The sequence below is a fragment of the Quercus lobata genome, chromosome 1, assembly GCF_001633185.2.
Source record: "Quercus lobata isolate SW786 chromosome 1, ValleyOak3.0 Primary Assembly, whole genome shotgun sequence".
Classification (NCBI taxonomy): domain Eukaryota; kingdom Viridiplantae; phylum Streptophyta; class Magnoliopsida; order Fagales; family Fagaceae; genus Quercus; species Quercus lobata.
In genome coordinates this window covers 4667765-4688230 of record NC_044904.1, presented here as the reverse complement: position 1 = coordinate 4688230, position 20466 = coordinate 4667765, and the positions used below count along the sequence as shown (strand labels likewise).

At 33.9% G+C, this 20466-nt stretch overlaps 2 protein-coding genes across 3 annotated transcripts; one reads left to right on the top strand and one right to left on the bottom strand.

The window, feature by feature from the left end:
• Nucleotides 1-367: 367 nt before the first annotated feature.
• LOC115975454 (chaperonin-like RbcX protein 2, chloroplastic) lies at nt 368-4218 on the bottom strand. The gene is made up of 5 exons (XM_031096238.1): nt 3528-4218; nt 1884-1975; nt 1210-1267; nt 828-893; nt 368-710 (listed from the first exon to the last, which is right to left on the bottom strand). The coding sequence occupies exons 1-5, from the start codon at nt 3864-3866 to the stop codon at nt 588-590; spliced, it is 678 nt and encodes a 225-aa protein (XP_030952098.1). The 5' UTR covers nt 3867-4218; the 3' UTR covers nt 368-587.
• A 3555-nt stretch (nt 4219-7773) lies between these two features.
• LOC115975421 (heterogeneous nuclear ribonucleoprotein H) lies at nt 7774-13408 on the top strand. Of its 2 annotated transcripts, none has more exons than XM_031096192.1 (2): nt 7774-7976; nt 12347-13316. In XM_031096192.1, the coding sequence occupies exons 1-2, from the start codon at nt 7963-7965 to the stop codon at nt 13113-13115; spliced, it is 783 nt and encodes a 260-aa protein (XP_030952052.1). In that variant the 5' UTR covers nt 7774-7962; the 3' UTR covers nt 13116-13316. The 2 variants fall into 2 exon arrangements, with proteins under 2 accessions (XP_030952052.1, XP_030952061.1); XM_031096201.1 differs by having other exon boundaries at nt 7775-7976; nt 12350-13408.
• The last annotated feature ends 7058 nt before the right edge of the window (nt 13409-20466 follow it).

The following is a 20466-nucleotide window of genomic DNA, read 5'->3' as shown; positions in this document are numbered from 1 at the left end:
AATTGGTATTGACTAAAAGACACACAGAATTCATATTCCATTCTATTAGAAGAGTTACGTGTTTATCGTGGTTAAAAGCCTTGTGACTCATTGACATTGTCTAATTTTTCCATAGAGAGAACATGAATTCAAATCCCCCCACTCCACTCATTGTAAGTAGAGGGAAAAAAGGGTCAATATAAACATTGTGAGTCAGTGACTTGCTTAAACATTACACTGGATCTGGACCATCAGGTTTCATTGATTTTCAGACATGTAGAACTGCTGAAAAAAATATGGGCAATATCTTCAGCAGTCTAGTGTTATCAAATTCATGAGCTGTGCACACATCATACAATTAAAGTTTGATGTATAAAGGTCAAGTTGAACTGGATTCAATTGAGAAAAACTCAGTTTGTCATTTTCATTCTGGCTCTCGAAGTTGTTGGTATTTATATATACAATTTACAGAATACGACATTCTATTAGTTTTGTAGAAAATGATTTAAATGACATTCAGTGGACCTTGATTATGAATTAAAATATACCTAGACTAGGAATAACAGAGGGGAGAAGAAAAACTGAAGAATATATGAACTTGAAAGTTGTCAGCCAATCCTCTCCGTGTTTGTGTCATCCGAGGGCCATATCACAGTATCCATGAGACGTTCACGCATCAACTCCAAGTTTTGATCAGAAATCTCTTGATATATTTCAGCATGATTACATTTCTACATCACAATGACAGAAAAGAAGGGGTTTCACCTTTTTGTAACTTTGTTGTAAGTTGTATGTAATTTGCAAGTTTAAGGAGGGGGGGGGGGGGGGAATTGAGCAAAGATTCACACCTTAATCCATTTACCATACAGGTGAAGCCGTGTTATCATCACTCTCTCAGCAAGGTCTTGCTTCTCCTGTTGTTTGGAAAAAAAAAAAAGTTGCATATGATATCATACATATCTTCAATTTAGCCAAAATATGCAGCATCATTTATAGCAGCATTCAAAGTTCAAACATGAGATTTTGTACAATATATAAATAACTGAACATTCCTACTCTTCACCAAGACAAAAAGACAGAAGAAACATGTATCAGAAATTTTGTTATTAGGCTTTATGTTGTGGGTTTCCAAGAAATGGCCTCATGATATGAAATAGTTTTAATTAGGTGCAGTCAAATGGATGAATCACTTTGGCAGATCCAATATAATGCATTAAAGGCAAAAACTACCTTTCCAAGGGAACGGATGAAACGTTTTCCATCATTAGGCTTGTTTGATACAACAAAACTGTCCACATGAACAAAGAAGCAAGATTTAGATAAAATAATAATTACCATAACATAGACATGTCTAGACATAGGTCTGTTCAGATATAAGTTGTGGAATCTGTGACTTGGATTCATGTGCAATGCATTCCTTAAACTCAGAGACACACAAGGATCTGATACTGTGTTAAAGCATCAAAACCAAAAGTTTTTTTTTTTTTACGAGCAAACCAAAAGATTAAGCTATTAGATGGAGAGGCCAACTAGTAACATAAACACTTATCAAGCACCACGGCTAACTGATGTGGAACTCTTTAACAGGTTTAATTTCAAATTGAGCCAGCCTATGCAGCCCAGAGCATTTTAATCAATCCCTGGTTAGTAAAATACAAAACCTCACAGTTGTCAATCTAATTCACAAAAGAATATGGTTGGGTCCATATGGCGCTTTCAGATGATTCACCATAACTCCCAATTCAAGTTGTTCCACAAGTATATTATAAATCAAGAAGGTGGATAATTCTCTTAAGTCTATCAGATAGAAGGCAAATCACATGTCACTGCATTTTGTTACAGCCAAAAACAATGCATAAATAAGTAGGATAATTGTATATAACAAGGTTGAATATCCCACTTACTCATAAAACCACCTATATTGCGTTGGGTTCATTTCATAAAGCTGATTAAGAACGGTCCTCACAGCCTTGTATGTGAAATAGTTGAGAATTTGCTGCAAATAGGGACATTTTGTCAGTTATATCACCATAACAGGTTACAATTTTTATTATGAATGGAAGATATACACAAATTCACATGTTTCAATGCTTAGAAGGGATTGGTTAACACTTGTATTCTTGAATGAATATAGAGGCACATCCGTATATCAAATAGCATTATTACTATATCCTTCAACAGGTTATATCAACTATCAAGACATCATGAGTACTCACTCACAATGGCATTTATTGCTATATTATGCATTTCCTTAATAGGCTCATGATGTAAATTTGAAAATACATAAATAGTTTAGATTCAAATCAGAGTTCAAATGGTTTGGAGCACATACAGTTGTCATCATATTCCAAAAATGGCCATGGCCACAACCCTTACATCAAGAAAAAATTTTCCAAACTAAAGATTGATAAAACTAGGGCAGAGAATGCAAAGCAGTGTTCTGAAAACACCTTGCCTGATAGGTGGTGATATGCAGATTGGCAAAGGATAACAAAAGAAAGTTTAATCTAAGAAATCAGAATCTAAGGTTAAAGGCATGGATCGGGTAGAATGCTACATCAAATAAGCAGTAGTATTTTGACATGCATGACATGCTCATGCCTATTGCATCAGGATTAGGTAAACAATAGAGCAGAAGCTGCTGTTCTACCCAACAGATTAAGACACTGTTGTTTAGAAAGAAAACGACTAAAAAAGAGTGCTTTTTTTTTTTTTTTAATTAAAAAAAATTGTAAACTGGAATTCTGCCTATGAACAAGTTAGCTTTAATCTCATGTCTATTTTTTACAATCTTCCCATTCGTTACTTGTGGCCTCCGTAGCTCAAGTTCTAACTAATGAGGCTACCATTAAGTTGGAACTTCCATGACTCCTTATTAAACATGAATAACATTCTAATCATCGTTGGAAAGATTCAAACTAGAAAGTGAAGATTTCATTTTTAGATGTCTACAGGCATCATTTTATTTTATTTTTTCAATTTTTGGATGATCAACTGGAGGCATCAATTTTTAGTGCACATATAAATGCTGTAATATTATTCACATCAAGAGGGCTCTTCGAAACTGCCACAATCTCTACTCTATATACAAAGAAGGGAACAACAGAAATGACCAAAACGTAAAGCATTCTCTGAAGTTAATCAGTCAAATAACCATGCGGAATAAAAAATCTTCACAAATCTTGAATAGTCCTCATATGAAATACTTTTAGCATTTACCTATCCTATACTCAACCTACTTACAAAGGGAATGCAATCCTTCACTAAAACAGCTAGCCCTTCCAATACTTCTAGCATTGCCTATCCTATATTCAACCATGCATGCAAAGGGAATGCAATCCTTCCTATACTTCTGGATACCTATCCTATATTCAACCGTACATACAAAGAGAATCCAATCCTACACTAAAAAAAGATCAAGACACCAAAAACAACGAAAAAAAGTTCATCATATCATGGAAACAAAAGATGTATCAAACATATTAACACTCTTACACAAACTTCACAAACGTAAATGCGACATTCTAAGTTTGAGTCATTTCTCTCACCGTTTTGACATCCTCAAAACTGTCTTCATACTGCCCGCCAAGCTCGTTGACAATCACAAATCTCCGATCCTTTCTCTGCTTCCTCGAACTCCTATTAACAATACCCGAAAGTGCTTTCCTTGAGAGCCGCAACTCACGCCCGGAATCAATGAAAGAACTTCTTAGCTCCACGGATCCTAGCTTCCCCAAACGCTTCCTGTTCATTGAATTCCTATGGAAAACCAAATCTCCACCACTCTTGAGGTTCATATTGGTTGAAGGCAGTGCATCCAAACACAAACATGGACTAGTATGAGAGTCCACCACCGACGAACCCATGATAGATAAAGCTCCCACCATCCTTTCTCTCTTAAACACACCCAATCTAAGCTTAAAATGAGAATTCCCAGATCAAAAAATTCTGTCTTGCAAGGTGTAATTCAAGAAAATAAGAGGTACCAACTAGAGAATACCAAGAAAGAGCTAGTGGGTATCCAAGAGAATCGGAGATCAGCAATTGACAATTGTAGTCAAAGATTCATAAGCTGAAAGGTCAGGAAGTTATAGGAGAAAGAAAGATTGTGTGCAGAGCAAAAAGTGTGGGGGGAAATGGAAGATTTTTCAAGGTGTGTGTCAGCAAAGTGTGAACAACCTTAACCAGACAAAATTTTGAGGTCCAAAATTCTCCACCCAAAAGGCTTAGGACTCAAATCGAACTTTAACTCCTTAGTAATTTTTTGTGAAAATTTTGAATTCTCCAAAGAATCTGGACGGTTTCTATAATTTGGTGTGTGTCTTGCCACGTGGGGAGAACCAGCTTGTCTGGGTTATACCAACGTGTTAACTTAGTTCAATAGTTCTAACAACGTCTTTGAACGGTTTTACACGTCAGTGCCCACTCGCAATGTTGTCGCCTGGAACACACTTCCTACCTTGCTGGAGCAAACATAGAATATAGCAAGTACTAGAAGTTAGGTTCGGAGGAAATCATGAATGTCCATGGTACATTTATCTGGAAATTGCTTGTGTCTAGTGCAGTAATGCAGTGAATATATTGAGATTTGAATATATGTCCAAAACTTAACACGTTTTCAGTGCATTGATATACCAGACACAAGCTTAACTTCATAAATGCTACTAAGACTATACCTGTAGATGGTATATTTAATTGTCACATGATAAATGAGACAAGATAATTCCAAAGAATCAAACATTTTTTTATTTATGATTCATCCAAAAAAAAAAGAATTAAAAAATAAACCATTTTGGGCATAAAGTTTATGGTGCATGTATTTTATTTTATTTTATTTCATTATTTATTTATTTAAGAAGGGACTTTTTTTTTAAGAGATTTAAGCAGGGACGTGATTGACTTGCAAGTTGCAAACTCTAGAATTTGATGACACGCTCCATAAAATTGCGTGAGAATATGTTTCCAAATTGGTGTAGATCCTTGCGGATATGACTTTTACTTGCTTGCAAGGAATGAATAGAATAGTAGCCAATTTCAGCTAAAAATGGCATGAAGTCCCCCTTTATTTGCATGCTGCAGTTTTGATTTGAATAGCCACAGTCTACCAAACGTCACCGACCCTTCTTCTTCTTTTTTTGGCAGGATATGAACTTTGGAGGTGAACCAATTGAATTGAATTATAAGGCTTTTAGTCCACCTCTTTCGATCTTACAGTCTTACCGGTTATCACTTTATTAGGCATGTGAATGAATTACCCTTTCCCCTCCCCCCTTTTTGGGCTATCATGTCACATGAACTAAATTATCATAAAACACATAAGCTAGCTAAACATACACATAGTGAGTTCCAATTAGTTCAATTAATAAAGTCTCTTGCTGTTAAGAGATATCTAGGGTTCAACTTGTCAAAGCCATTCTTTAGGCTTAAGGCTTGCAATAATATAGTTTTGGATAAAATCCTAAAAGAGATCATTTTAACTCTAAACTTTATAGTCATGACTCATGACAATCTAATTCATTCATCTATATATATTGAAAAAATCACTAATGGAATAACCTATACAGTGAGAAGAAAATTCTCATTGACGTCAGTTACATCCAAACAACACCATTTTTGTTGTTTATGTGAAAAAAAAGCATTGCTTTTGTGAAACAAACAAATGTGTTGATGCCTTGACAAGAAAGGGTTCAAATTCAAGCCAAGATTTTATATTTTTTGATAGTCCGCCTATGGACTTATGTATGCTGTTATTTTATGATAAATCTAGACTGTATTATACTATTATGAGAGGCTGCACCGCTACAGCCCCTCTCTTCTTTGTCTCTGTTAAGCTATTCGATTTTTATCCAAAAAAACACCATTTTGTTGTTGCCAGTTTGTTATTTTCTTCACATTAAAGACATAATTAATGGAACTTTGAAAAAGGGTAAAACGTAGTATATAGATAGGACTATATGGATGAGAGAGAGAGAGAGAGAGAGAATGTTGTTTTGCATGTAATGAGTGCTAATGAAATATTTAATTCCTCCCGTTGTATAAGTTATTGCGTTAGTGATTTTTAATAGATATGGATGAAATAATTACATTGTCAAGACTTAAAAGTTTAGGGCTTAAACATACTTTTAAAAAGTCAAGATTTAATTTATCATAAATGGATAATTATGCCTCTATTTATTTATTTTTAAATTCTCTCTCCCTATTTGTTTCAATTAATTAATTAGGGGGAAAAAAACCTAGACAAGGAGTGGAGCTAAGTGCACATTTTCCCTAATCATTCAAATAAGAAGAGGTATTTCATCTAACAGATATATGTATTGTCTCTTTTACATTATGTAAATTCCACACGATTATAGAATTCACATATGGTAAGATGGAGGATGCATATATTTAGTGCATTACATGATTATTGATTAAATAGGCTGGAATGACTATAAGAAATTTTAGGGATGAAAGAACAATCATGTTATAATCTAATGCTAGTCTTGCCAACATATTCTCACACAATTCTTCATTCAATATATTTTTCACTTTTACTTCTCCAATTTGCCAACATATTCTTCATTTTTAAAAATTAAATTTAGAGATGGAAATGATTATCTTTTAATGTGTTTAAATAAGCTTATTTTTATATGTTTATTTTACTTTAAAAAATCTTCCATTCCAACTTTTTTTTCTTAATTAAACGTTGTGTGTTAGATAATTTAGAATATTGGACCACTTAAATTGTCCCCAATTTTAAATCATTTGGCATTTGAAAATTTTGGTCTTATTTGAGTGACAAAGGTTACTTGCCAAGTGAACAATATCGTAGATAAAGAGGGACCTTGAAATAACTTGATATATATATATATATATATACAACAATAGTTGGAAGAGGGGAGGGCACTTAAACTCTAGATTTATTAGAAAGATCAAGATATGTCAACCAATTGAGTTACAAGACTTTTGACAGAATAACTGCATAGTTAAAGATTAAAAGAAAAATGCTATTAATCCTATGAAAAATACTTAATGTACTATAGTTTTTGTTACAAAAGAATTATAATTATAAATTAATATAGTTGCTAAGATGTCATGTCACTTGTGTCACATTCATAGAAATACACAAATAAGTCTGAACATCACTATAAAAACCACTTCAGCAAGTTGCATTATAGTAAAATATGTACTAAAAAAAAGTATAGTAAAACATGTACAAAACTTTGCATTACTCTTTTAAATTTAATTAATAGGGTAAAATATAGTTAACATCTCTAAGGTTTGGGTTAGTGTCAATTAAGTCTAAGAGTTTTTAAAATTGACTAACTTGGTTCCTAAACCGTTAATCATATTTTTCTATTTTCTCATGGTGAAAAAAGATCAAAGTTGGTCAATTTTGAAAAGTTTTTAAAACTAGCTGGATCAGCCTAAGTGCGCGTTTGTTTCAACTTTTAGATGGCAAAAAACGCTTTTTGAAACAAAAAAATAAATAAATAAATAAAGTGTTTCAAAATGTGCTTTCTCAAAACAGCTGCATCTTGAAATGCAAAAAATTCATCCAAAACGTACGGACAGATTTCTCGAGCTTTTGCAAACGCAAAAGCACTTTTGATCAATATTACCGTTTGGATTTGATCACTCTTAAGTGTACTTTACCCGATTTAACTGTCTTCCCAAAAAAAAAAAAAGCCTGTGTGTGAATGTGTGTGTTTGGGCTCTTTTGAGGCCTGTTGCTTGAGCATTTCTTTGGGCCACATATAAAACCAATCCCAAATCCAAACCCCCCATCCCCAAAAAATAAAAATGAAGAAGCCATCAATGAAAAACGACATAGTTTAGTCTGAAAGCCCCCCTGTACATGTCCAAGAAAATCTCCATCTATAACTACAAGCATCCCCTATTTTCTTCATTCATCCGCTAAACACAAAAAGTTCCAAACTTTCAAAGTGCCAATAAGATAAATAAGATTCAAGTGGGTCACTGAGCTCAACATATATCACAAACATGTTCTACAGAGGGTAAGAAAGACCTTCACTTTAGCTTTTTTTTCTTCAAATTTCTTGTCTTTTTACATATACCCATGTACTTTCCTTTGATTTAGATTTGTCAAGTTCATATTTTGACAACTGGGTTTGTTAATTAACATTCTTAATCAATGTTTTTTTGCTTATATTTATGTTATTAGTTCTGATTTTCTGTGTATCTGAAATTATATGTTTGTTTTTCTCAACTGGGTATCTGTTTGGTGCTGAAAATTTTGTAAAAGGAACAACTGGGGTATTAAGATTTTAACTACTGTGATATACCCAGAGAGGAATTCTCTATTTTGGGTTCTGGGGTTGCTTTGTTTGGGTTTGAGAAAGGTTAATTAGAAAGAAATAAACCATTTAGGGACAAAGACTGGTTTTGTGTCCTCAAACAATGTCTATTTGTTTATTTTACTTTTGTTTTATTTGGGTTATTGGATTGTGGGAGGTGGAGAGTAGGCTGTAAAACAATTCAAACTGTTCCAAACAACAACTATTCAAGCACCCTTCATAAGCTCTTGTGTGAAGGTGAACATGCTAAGCTTAGCACATATATTTGAGCTCAATTTGTAGCTTGAGTTTTGCTTGAACGCAATTTTTATTTTTTTTGATAAGTGATTTTTAGTGCCAAGGAGAGGGGGGAAAGGGAGATTCAAACTAGTGACCTCTACTTAACGGGGCGTGGTGCCACCGATTGTGTTACCCCTTGAGGTTAGAGTTTTGCTCGAACTCAATTCTAAACGTGAATGAGAACCTGTGGCATAATTCAACTCAACTTGTTTAGAGCATGGGAAAAAATGCTTAAATTCATAACAATGAAAATGGACTGTGTAAAATGTTATAATAACCAGATAAATACCAAGAATTTTTCCTGGGTGAGGCGATGGATTCAGATGAAAAACAGGTAGATCTAGCAGAATTGATAACTAGTTTTTTCTTCTTAAGATGGAAATTAAAACAATGCAAAGGTACTTAATAAATTTCTTTGAAAAGGGTTACTTTAGTGTAAAAGTTTTGTTTGTTTTTGTTTTGCTTTTTTGTATTCAAGATAAAAAAGAAAAAGAAAAAAAAAGAGTTTAATTGATGAAATTATACTGAAGGTGACGTGTTGTGATTGTTAAAAATGTTAGTTCTTTTATTTTATTTTATGGATAATTCAATAGTTATAATGATGAGGGAGGGGGATTTGAAACCTAGACCTCTATGTTGGAAACACCATGAACTGAGCCAAAAGGCTCTTGGCATAATTACTATTTTATGTTTCTATAAAGTAATTTCAGCTTGATTTACGTTAGGATAGTGTGGAATTATGTTGTTGAAACGTGTGCGTACTTATTATGTTTGTAATTATTGTGGTTCTTATGCATGCCACGAAGTGTAGACGAACTCATATTTGTTAAATAGTTTAAGTTCATTAAGATATTGCAGTCATTCTCCATGTCTAGATTTTTTGAGATTACTGTTTTTGACACCATGTATGTGTCAAAAGCTGAAAATCATGTTCATCTCTGCTTATCATAGGATTAAAAAATTCAGTTATATTTGGAGGAAGCCAATGGTTTTCAAACCAAAATGGCATCTCCCTCCAACAAATGTGGAAGGTTAGGTCATTGGTTCTATATCTATGCCATGGTTTGTGGGTTTTGTTTGCCCCAAAAAAGTTAATTTTGGGGGAAAGCAATGCTTACACACCTCTTCAATTTTCTTTGGTGATAGGTTGGCATACGTTGGATTGCTGCTATTCTTACAATAGCTCTTTTCTTGAAGTCTTCATAATATGGAAAAAGACTAAGAATCTACCGAAGGATAGGTTTTGGTACTGAAAACATGATATGCTTTTATGTAACTTTAATAGATGAATCTAACTAGATATTAATTGACATGGTTATATAAGTATAGATACTAGTACTAATACCCCAAAGAGCCTGCTAGATATTAAACCCTTTTAGCCTGTGCAACCCAAATAACCAAATCTTCAATAAGTAAATTTGTTTCCTTCTATGACAAGATGTGAGGACATATTTTACTATTGACTTCAGTGCTCTATATGGCTAGTCTTTATGTAGTAATACCATATTGCAAATTTGAAATTAGGTCTGTTATAAATGGCCTATTTTTGGGGAAGGGAGCGGGGCGGTGATAAGAATGCACAATGACCCAGATGTATGTGAGTAGGGAGCACAATATTTTGTGGGAGTATTAAACCGTTTTTGTGGCATGCCAGAAAAAAGCTAAAATTGGAAATATGAGTTGGAGGAGTGCAATATGGTGTATTGTGATAGACCCTTCCATATGAGTATTTATGAAGATTGGGATTGAATCAGTTTTGATTTAGCTTATGTTTTCAAATATATCCATGACATTCAGCTGTTTCATCCTGTAAATTGTGATTTTTAGGTAGGTTTTGAAAATGGCCAAAATGCAAAAAAACCCCCTTGGGTTTCAATTCTTCTTTATAACTCCTTGAGGTTTCCATTCTGCCAAATTGACCCCTAAGACTAACTTCTGTTAGCTCTTATGGACAGAAATCATGTGGCCACATTAGAAGACTCACCAACTAATTCACGTCGCTGATCAAGGAATGGTCGTGTGATTTTTTGCCCATAAGAGCTAACAAAAGTTAGTCCCAAGGGTCAATTTGGCTGGCATGGAAACCATAGGGAGTTATAAGGAAAAGATGAAACCCCAGGGGGTGTTTTTGCATTTAGGCCTTTTTTTTTTTTTTTTTGGATAAAGATTTTGCATTTAGGGCTTTGAAAATTCAAGTCTCAATTTTTCTTAATTTATGAGAATGGTGTGGTTGGATAACCCTGAGAAGCACTCCATCTTGGTCATGTTTTCATCTTTTCTTTTCTCCTAGCTGTTGTCTAATAACATACTAATAACAGACCTAACTTCACATTCATCTATTCTTTCCTTACTGAAGAGGTACTATAACTTATTTTTCTGGTGCACTGATCATAGATAATAAACAGTTGTATAAAACAAGAAAGAATTATACTTAGGGAACCAATGAAGTTTACCGCATACTGCATGTATAACCAAAGGTTCCTTAAAACAAATTACAAATATAATGAGACAATAAAATCATAAATCAGCCAGGAGCCTTGTAGCTCAACTAACACTTCTTGGTGTTTCCAACCAAGATGAATAGAGTTCAAATTCCCCCGCCCCCAACTATCAAATTATCCAAAAAAATTATATAAAAAAATCATAATTCGTTGGAAGTCTACTCACACCCAAAGACAGCAATAAAATATTCACCCAACAAATTGAGATTTGAATCTGTAGTTACCTTGTGGACTTTAAAAAGACATTGAAACGGGTTTTCATGGTAACAGCATTGATTACTAATATCTAGAGTATGGGCAAAGATAACAAAACTAGGAGAGGATGTATGGATGATCACATTAATACAGTGGATATAAGCAAAGGGTAACTACGAACGGATGCAGTTAAGGTTTAGAAGTAACTACTACAACTGCAGCATCTTACACTGTCCCGTGGTTGCTTAGACCTCAACTTGCATAGAAGAGAGTGGTGTTAATTTAACTCTACTAAATTAGCATGGAGATACATACACACTTGGAAATTCCATTGTCTAGATATTTAATCTATGCAGGGTGAGCTAGTAATTAGCTGGTGGCTGGGAAAACTCAAAATGGCTGACTTTAGTGAAGAGTGGTCATGGGTTTAGATAAAGTTCAAACTGTAGGCTTTAGCTGGTTCTCAGGAAGATGAGGCAATAGAAAGGAAAATGCTTGCAAATTATCTATGTGCATTCCCCAGCTCCCCCCAGCAAATTATCAGGGGACACGTGGATGTCTTGTGGGATATTAAGATTGCCTCAAGATTTCTTGTTGAGTTTATGTACCAAGCCATCATCATCATTGGGTCAAATATAGAATATGTGTAGTTACTACTGCAAATGATTGTGAAAATTGAAATAGTGGCTTCTAATAAATCCTAAATTTGAACTTATATACTATCAGTCCTGATGTCTAATATAGTTTTCTTTTAAGTTCCCGTTCCAGATGATGCATTTTTATGCATGAGAATAGACGAGTCTTCGAGTATCCACCCCTTTTCATTTTTTTACTTTTTTTATTTTTATAGATGCCTAAAGAATAACTAAAATTAGAAACAGTTTGTAATGCAGTTGAATGGTTTTGTTTATTTAACTCACACCCATTAGGATTAGAACCTGCAGCCTCTTACCATTACCCTGTTTTCATGGGGCTGCAAGTTCCATTATAGCCCATTGGCGATACAGTTGAATAAAATAATGTTAATTTGTTTGTAGTTTTTACATGGACTATTGAAACATTGACTTCTGTTGTCTACATGGATGTTGGAAACAGCAGTAAATTTATTGATGGTGGTGATGGGCGTGAAATGGGCGCAAAACGTCAACGGGTTGTTGATCAGGGACCTTCATTCTATGGGACTTCCCCTGCTTCAAGTTTTATGTATAATCCAGCTCCTTATACGGCCTATGTTAACCAACCTCCACCTTTCCCTGTTGTCCGAGTACGTGGTCTTCCATTTGATTGCACGGAAACTGATGTGGCTGAGTTCTTCCATGGTCTGGACATAGTTGATATTCTTTTTGTCCATAACAATGGCAAGTTCTCTGGGGAAGCATTTTGTGTTTTGGGGTATCCTCTCCAAGTTGATTTTGCCCTTCAAAGGAATAGGCAGAACTTGGGCAGGAGATACATTGAGGTTTTCAGAAGTAAGAGGCAGGAGTACTATAAAGCAATAGCAAGGGAGGTTTCAGATGCTCGTGGTGGTTCACCACACCGAAGGGCCCCAAGGGCTAAATCTTATGATGAGGCAAAGGACTCAGCTGAACACACTGGGGTATTGCGGTTGAGGGGATTGCCATTTTCTGCTGGCAAGGATGACATAATGGAGTTCTTTAAAGATTTTGTGTTGTCAGAAGACGCAATTAATATCACATTGAACTCGGAGGGGAGGCCTACAGGGGAAGCATTTGTGGAGTTTGCAAGTGCAGAAGATTCGAAAGCAGCAATGGTTAAAGATAGGATGACGCTTGGGAGTCGATATATAGAACTGTTTCCATCCTCGAATGAAGAGTTGGAAGAAGCAGTCTCTAGAGGGCGGTGACTTCTTATTGTGCCTTTTTCTTTAATTTGCTACTTTGTACTTTTATTATCTTAAGGTTGTCTTACTTTCTATGAATTTTGCTTTACTAGTTTTCACTTTTTTAGGTCAAAACATAACTTACCATTGTTGTTTGAGAAAAGTATTTTCAAATTATGTTTGGAATTAATTATAAGAAGTTATGCGTACTTAGATTGTATCATCTATTTCAGTTGTGCTTGTTGACTTGTTTTTGACAATGGCCTGGCAAATTGGTGGATTGACTTGAAATGCACTATACTCAAATTGTTGTTGAATTTCTGAGAGCTTTGCAAGGACTTGCTTAGCATATGTCTACCAATTGGTTTAGCCATGAGATGGATTTGCTATCTATGTTCAGGTTCTTTTAATTTTTATTTAGGAAGAAGGGCTTACTAACCTTGGCCCTTTGACGTTGTTTATTTGTGCATCATTTGAATGTTTAAAATGAGTTTTAAGGAGCTGGTTGTTGCCTCAACTAATGGTTTTGTTGTATGCAATGACATTGTTAAGCTGATTTGTCTTTTATCGTTTGCACAAAGCAGATTTTAACTATGTGCTTTTGTGCTCAACCTGGCTAGAGAAAATATGGAAGGGAAAAGTTTACCTCCAAACCGGTTTGAAGGAAAATTCCTTCAGCCCACCACGGGGCGATTGATAAAAACCATTCCTATATACTTTTAGTTACATAGTTTATTTAATTGATCATGTGATTTGTTTAAATAATATAGCTCTAGATGATTTTATGAATTGCCACGCAATGGGTCAACGGAAATTCTTTGGAGGAAAACTCTGTCTAACGCAGAATGTAGAAATCTTTTATTCTGAAATCTGAATCTGTACCATGCTTTCAATTTGAAGTCTATGGAACAACCTGTAAGCCCTTCTTTTTTGACATCGTAAGACTGCCGGGCCAAACTCTGTTACTTTTTTCTGGAAATGCATTGTGCAGTCAGAGTTCATACGTTCCTGTCATGCATAACCTGATTGGCTTCATAATAGTTTCATACCAACTTAATTTCATGGCTCACAAGAGGAAGACTATAAATATATATATATATATATATATATATATTTCATTTTACATTGGTATCCATAATAGTAATTATGGATATTTGACATTTAATAGCTGGGAATTACTATATTCCTCCCATTATAAAAGTATATTTTGCTGAACTCAGCTGTTCAGCATCTCTTTCAAACTTGTTTATTATTCTGAAAAGGTAAGCTATATTAAATTCAGTGCTAATTTAAATTAGGTTGGCTAGGGAACGCTGAAGTTGCATAAAATAATGTTGTGCCTTCTATCATCAACCAGGCTCTAAACATGTATGAGTGGCAATAGTTCAATGTTGATCGGTACCAATCCATATGCCCCTATCCCATACATGATGAGATTCTGTCAGAAGCGTACAAGTATTGTATTGTGCCTTTAAATAAGTGTGATGTGATAACTTCAAATTGCTCAACGGAGATGAGGTGCCTTTGTGCACCCGTTAAAGTAGAATTTTATAATGTAGTCGATCTATTTTTTATAAAAAGTTTAGTTGTTTTTAGTTTTGCGGTCATAAACTTTTTTAGCTTTTGTTATTTTTCAATATTGGTAGGATCTTTTGAAAGCATCCTCATGCCTAGGGAGGTGCTCAAGTAGTAAATAAGACATTCTAAACGTGTGCTATATATATAGACACTTTTTTTTAAGGCAATATACGCATTAACTTAAGTGATAAGCTTGTAAGCATATACAGGTTTTCAGTTTTAACCAACCATTATTTCTCTGGTCTAAGATTCAGAGGTTTCTATGTCTCTGAACTTGTAAAATCAATGGCTGAGGAGTAATTGATTTTACAAGTATCCAGGAACTTGTAAAATCAATTACTCCTCAGCCAAACTGAAATGAAGCAGCATTGAATTTTAATTCAAGTGGGATCATCAATTGTGGATTTAAGATTCACTGCACACATATATAACATACAAATAATAATAAATTTTTTTTTTTAAAGATATTAGACAAATTTAAACATGGGCGGTTCAACTCAGCTTAAGTCCAATTGTTAATAAAAGAAAACTCAGATTAGGTCCATTAAGCTGATGCCGCAAGATAATATTATCACCCGACATTAAAAAAAAAAAAGTAGGACAAGAAAAAAACAAAATAAAATCTGAGATTTTAGGTCCATTGACCTATGTTTATCCAAACCCATCTCAAAATAAATAAGTAATAGTACAGTACTATGACTTTAAAGTCATATGTAATTTGTCAACTTGTGGATTACTGAGCCACGTGCAAAAATAGTGAAACCCTTTGGAATCCCATGAAGAGTGTCTGAAAGTTTTTAAAACAAAAGGTTAATAAAAGAAGAGAAAAACAAGGATATCAGAACCAAAACCCATAAAATTAATTAATTAAATAAATATATCTGACAGGTGAAACTAAGAAAGAGGCTATAGGGCTCTAGCAGATAGCACACTTGAGTATCCTGTGTCTTTTAGTTTTGTTTGCCTTCACTATTCTTAGCCTGCTAAAGCATCTTCAATAGCATCTTTTTATTCTTTCATCTTTCTTTCTTTCTTTTTATTTTACTAAGAAAATTTTCATCTAAATTTTATTTAGAACTCCATTTTTAAAATTTAAATCAAGTGTTAAAAATTGAATAGAAAAAAAATGTTTTAATAAGAAAATTTTCATCTAGATTTTATTTAGAAATCCATTTTTTTAAAATTTAAATCAAGTGTTAAAATGGAATTGTAAATAAACTTATGAGAATCTTAACTAAATATATTATCTGTTGCTCGGGCAGCAGGCAGTCCTACCCTCATTATTCCTAATCTATATAATCCCTAGAATGCACATAAAAATTTGAAATATATATATATTTAAAATTTTAAACAATAAACTTAATCACTTTAATCATAAACAAAAAATTTGAACTCTCTCTCTCTCCTTCTTTTTGGCTTTTTGTTAAGGGCAGCGGGCAGACCTGACCAAATTATCACTAACACTAAGCAATTCAATAAACCCTAACATAAAAGTGTGAAATCTAGGGTTAAAAAAAAGAGGGGAAATCAATAGGAAATATCTTAATCACTTTTAAGTTTTTAACTCTCCTAGGGCAGAGGGCAAGTAAAACCCATAATTATTCCTCATCAATTGTAATCCCTAGGAAGCAGGAATTGCACAGAAATTTGAACTATCTCTCTCCCTCTCTCTCTAGCCTCTCCAGGTATTGCTTAGGGCAGCGGGCAGACCTGCCCAGATTATCCCTCATAAATATAAGGCCTAAACAAAGCACTCATCAACTCTGAAAATGAAATCTCTCTCTCTCTCTCTCTCTCTCTCTCTCTCTCTAACTCCCATTACCCTTTCAGGGTTTAATTAGGGTTTCTCTGGGCTTATACTGAAGTGGGTCATTGCCTCTTAGTTGTTATTTTCCTTAAACTCTAGTAGGGTTTTTGTTGGATTTCTGAAAGATTGATGTTAGTCATGAGTTTATCAAGGTTTAGGTAGAGTTGTGATGGTCTTAATTAGTAGTTTACATTAGTACCAGTCCTAGTAGTGCTATCTTTTGTTGGCTCCAAGGTACAAGATTCATCATGTACAGGAATCTGTTATGAGTGCGTCTTCATAAAAATTTCTGGGTTAGGAACTTCAAAAGTGCAACATCTATAGTGGGGTTTTTGTTTTCAAGTAGTTTTGAGCTTGAAAAGGTTTGGCTCGAAAGGCCGGGTGGTTAGTGGTTACTTCACTTTTTTTTTTTTTCACTACTTTCCAGTCAAAAATAGTGGCTTTATAGTACTCCAATAGGGTTTCCTCTAGTGCAAGTTTTGTGTTTTCTTAGCAATCTTATTCCTAGAAAACTTGGTAAAGGTTTTTAGCTTACTACTCTTTCCGGCTTCAGTACACTTCTTCTTTGTACTTAGCAGAAGCTTCATCATTTTGTTTCAAATGGCTCCATCTGGTAGTACAACAACAAGAAGAAGACCAACAAGAAAGCCAAGAAGAAAATATTTCAAGAAGAAGCTTGTACAGCCCAAGAATCAAAAAGCATCAAGGAGTTTGCCTTCTAACTCTTCCACCACCACAAGCTTCAATTCAAAGATTAGTGACTTAACTTCTGAGGGTGTTGAAGTTGAACTCACTTCAAGTGGCTGCTCTACACCAAAAGCTCAGAGATTCAAAATACCAGAGATTTTAACATGCCCACCAGCACCCAAGAAGCAAAGGGTAGTTTCAAATTGCTCACTGCAAAGGTCTCCAATCGCATTCTTTGCTCCTCCAGACTTAGAGCTCTTCTTCTTCTTTGCACTAAGAGATATTTCGGTTTGACATGTGTGTTTATAGAATATAAAGATCATTCCACTAATTTAAGAGATGGTCTTTGTGAAGTTCTTTTAGTTTTAATATGTGTTTTTTTTTTTTTTTTTTTTTGATCATTGAAGTATAGTGTGAGAATTTGGGATTTTGATTGGGTGATCTTAGGAAGCAGTTGTTAGCTTTAATTTCCCTTTGCTACTATTTTAGTTGTTTTTTCAAATTGTAGGGTATACTAATCACTAAATTTAGCTGGTGTTGTCCAACTAAATTTAGCCTTTATGTCTACTTTCCTTTTATTTATTTATTTCTCTTTTTTTTTTTCTTCTTCTTATAATGTATTGCTGACTCTATATAGTTTGGTGAGTGAAATGTAATGGGTGGATTTGAGGTAAATTTGTGAGTGTGTTTAGCTTTGCAATTATATCAGCTTTTGTTGTCAAGTCAACCTGAGAAAGTAAAGGCAAAACCTTTCTTTATTATCATTCTCTTCTTCAATTTGCACTGTAGTGTTTTTGGATTAGTTTTCATGTATGAGCTTATTAACTTATTTGTTTATGTATAATTTTTAAGATCGTACTTTTCAAGAGTAATCGTTAGTATCGAAAAGTGGATAAAATAAACTCGTTTACGATCCTTCACAAAAAAAAAAAAAATTGTACAATTAACATATTCTTGAGGATTTAAGGTGATATCTGTTATCCTTTGTCTACCCAATGACCTGTTTGATCCCTTTGGAAGTAATTTATACTTTATTTACATTAACAAATATTGACTGCTCTTAAGTTGGCCAATAGTTTCAATTTTATCCATTATGTTAGATGTATTCGAATCCATAGGTTAAAGCATGTTGTAAAGCCTAAACATGTACTTGCAGGAGTTAAGAATATAGATAAAGTTACCAATAGATATTCTCTTATATGTGTAGTTCTGTACACTTTTTTTTTTATCTGGGCATATTTAGTTTTGTACAGTTGAATCAAATTCAATTTGCTCTATTTTTTTCACATTAATGATGTGAGGAGCCTATAAAACACCCCTAATCATTGCATTGACAGCACTAATGTTTGTCTAAGATAATTAATAAATTCAATTAGTGCCTTATATTTGTCAAACCAAGGGCCGGCCCCCTTAAACAGTTGATAATCAACTCCAAATTTTGATGTGAAAACACAGTTTCTCTCCTGCCCAAAAAAAAGACTTCCAGAAAAGTTCCTAATTCCTTATAGGGTTCCCCCACATTGAATGCTACTAGTACTTGCAGTTAAAATTCTCTTGGAATTTTGGCCACAAGACAAACTTTTTAGTGTAATTTTGCAAAGACACAGCTTTTTTTGTAGTAAATATTGGAGTTTTGTTTAACTTTTCCTTTCCGAGTGGGAACACAAAAGTGCCTTGGGGTGTTTTGTGTTTTTTCATGCGTATTGTTTGAGGTGAGATCATGTTGTCAGATCTGCGAGTGTCTGTGTGTCTAAGCTGAGCCCTGCATCTTAAGAGAATCCAATGACAAACTCTCGTGCGGGTTTCGATCATTGTCACATTAGAGAATCTCAAGAAATTTCTCATCATTTTTTTTTTCTCTCAGACTTTAATACTTTGTACCCCATTCAATATACTAGTAATTTTGTGAAATTTATTGGGGCACTCGTGTATTATGGATGGACCATTAGATACTCCTCAATTATTTCTTTCACCATTTGTATTTTGTTGGTCAGAATCAAATGCATACCCGTATGTGTGTAATCTGCCATTTCCCACATCCTTTATAGGTTTATATGGGGAAATCTCTTAAAGGTAACGCCAAGACGGTGGTTATGAGTTTTAGACTTAGTAATGTCATAGGCTCAATTTATTTCTCACAACAATTGAATTGACAACTTTTTATTGGTTTAATTTGGATTCATTATTGACATTACTTTACCATCTATCATTCACAACTTGTAACTTCAATAATTGTGAAATATTTTGTGAATGAGAAAATTTGCCTCCAAACTAATTTAAAATTATCTTTACCAACTCATTTTATAACAATTTATAAAACTATCCATATGTGTTATTTAAATAAGTCGCTTGCCGTATGACTAAAACTACACATGGATAACATGTTCTATTACCACATAATTGATGAAAGGAAAGATAGTTTTAAACAAGTTGGCTTAGAGATTTTTTTTGTGAAAATTATTGTGACATCTAAACTTATTGTATAAGTTTTGAACCTAATAAAACTCATGGATCACCAGGCTTTAGGAATTAATTACCGACCTCTTTAAGTTTATTTTTTATTACTTAATAAAAAGAAAAGGAAAATAACATCAGCCGGACTTTCACACACCCATCCAAACCTTGTTTTGTCCTTATCACTTGTCAGCTTGAACTTGAACTAAAAGTTAAGACATTTGAGAATGAGCTTTATTTCATCGTTACATGCATGTCTGTGAGTCTTATATTATTAATACTAAATGGCCACAGACAAGATTGATTGAAGGATTGACATGAGATTCAATTTATTTTCTGCCGAATGACAATCATAACCATAATTTTTACAAAATCTTCTACATACCCTTCACAATTTCACAATCAGCTGAATTAGCTCATACTTACATATACCCTTAAGTCTATTGTAGTTGGTCTAGTTACAATTCCGACATTCTTAAAATCTTTGACAATTATGAGTTAGAAGTTAAAACACAATATACTACTTTTTTATATATTCCTCGGATTCCATGTTATTAGTGGAGTTTTCATGCTTAATTCTTTCTTTTTATCCATTCAATTATGTTCTTTTAGGAAACAAAGCACTATATAATTTGTCTGTAACGTTCGGTCCGGGCCAAAAATAACCTTTTTTTTGGCCAAACTATGTGTGTTTTTCACATTAGGAGTGCGATTATCCTCTAGTCCTAACATAATGAATTGACTTAAAAAGGGACATTAGTGGTGGGTAAAGCAAATAGCTTGAATATCTCAATGTGTTAAGAGCTTTTGGAATATAAAATTGCGGAAAGAATATGTGAAGGACAGTTT

Coding starts and splice junctions, on each gene's coding strand:
- LOC115975454 (XM_031096238.1), bottom strand. CDS start 3,866: ATGGTGGGAGCTTTATCTATCATGGGTTCGTCGGTGGTGGACTCTCAT. Junction 1,268..1,883: donor CAATATAGGTGGTTTTATGA/GTAAGTGGGATA, acceptor TCATGTGGACAG/TTTTGTTGTATCAAACAAGC. Junction 711..827: donor TGTATGGTAAATGGATTAAG/GTGTGAATCTTT, acceptor ATTGTGATGTAG/AAATGTAATCATGCTGAAAT.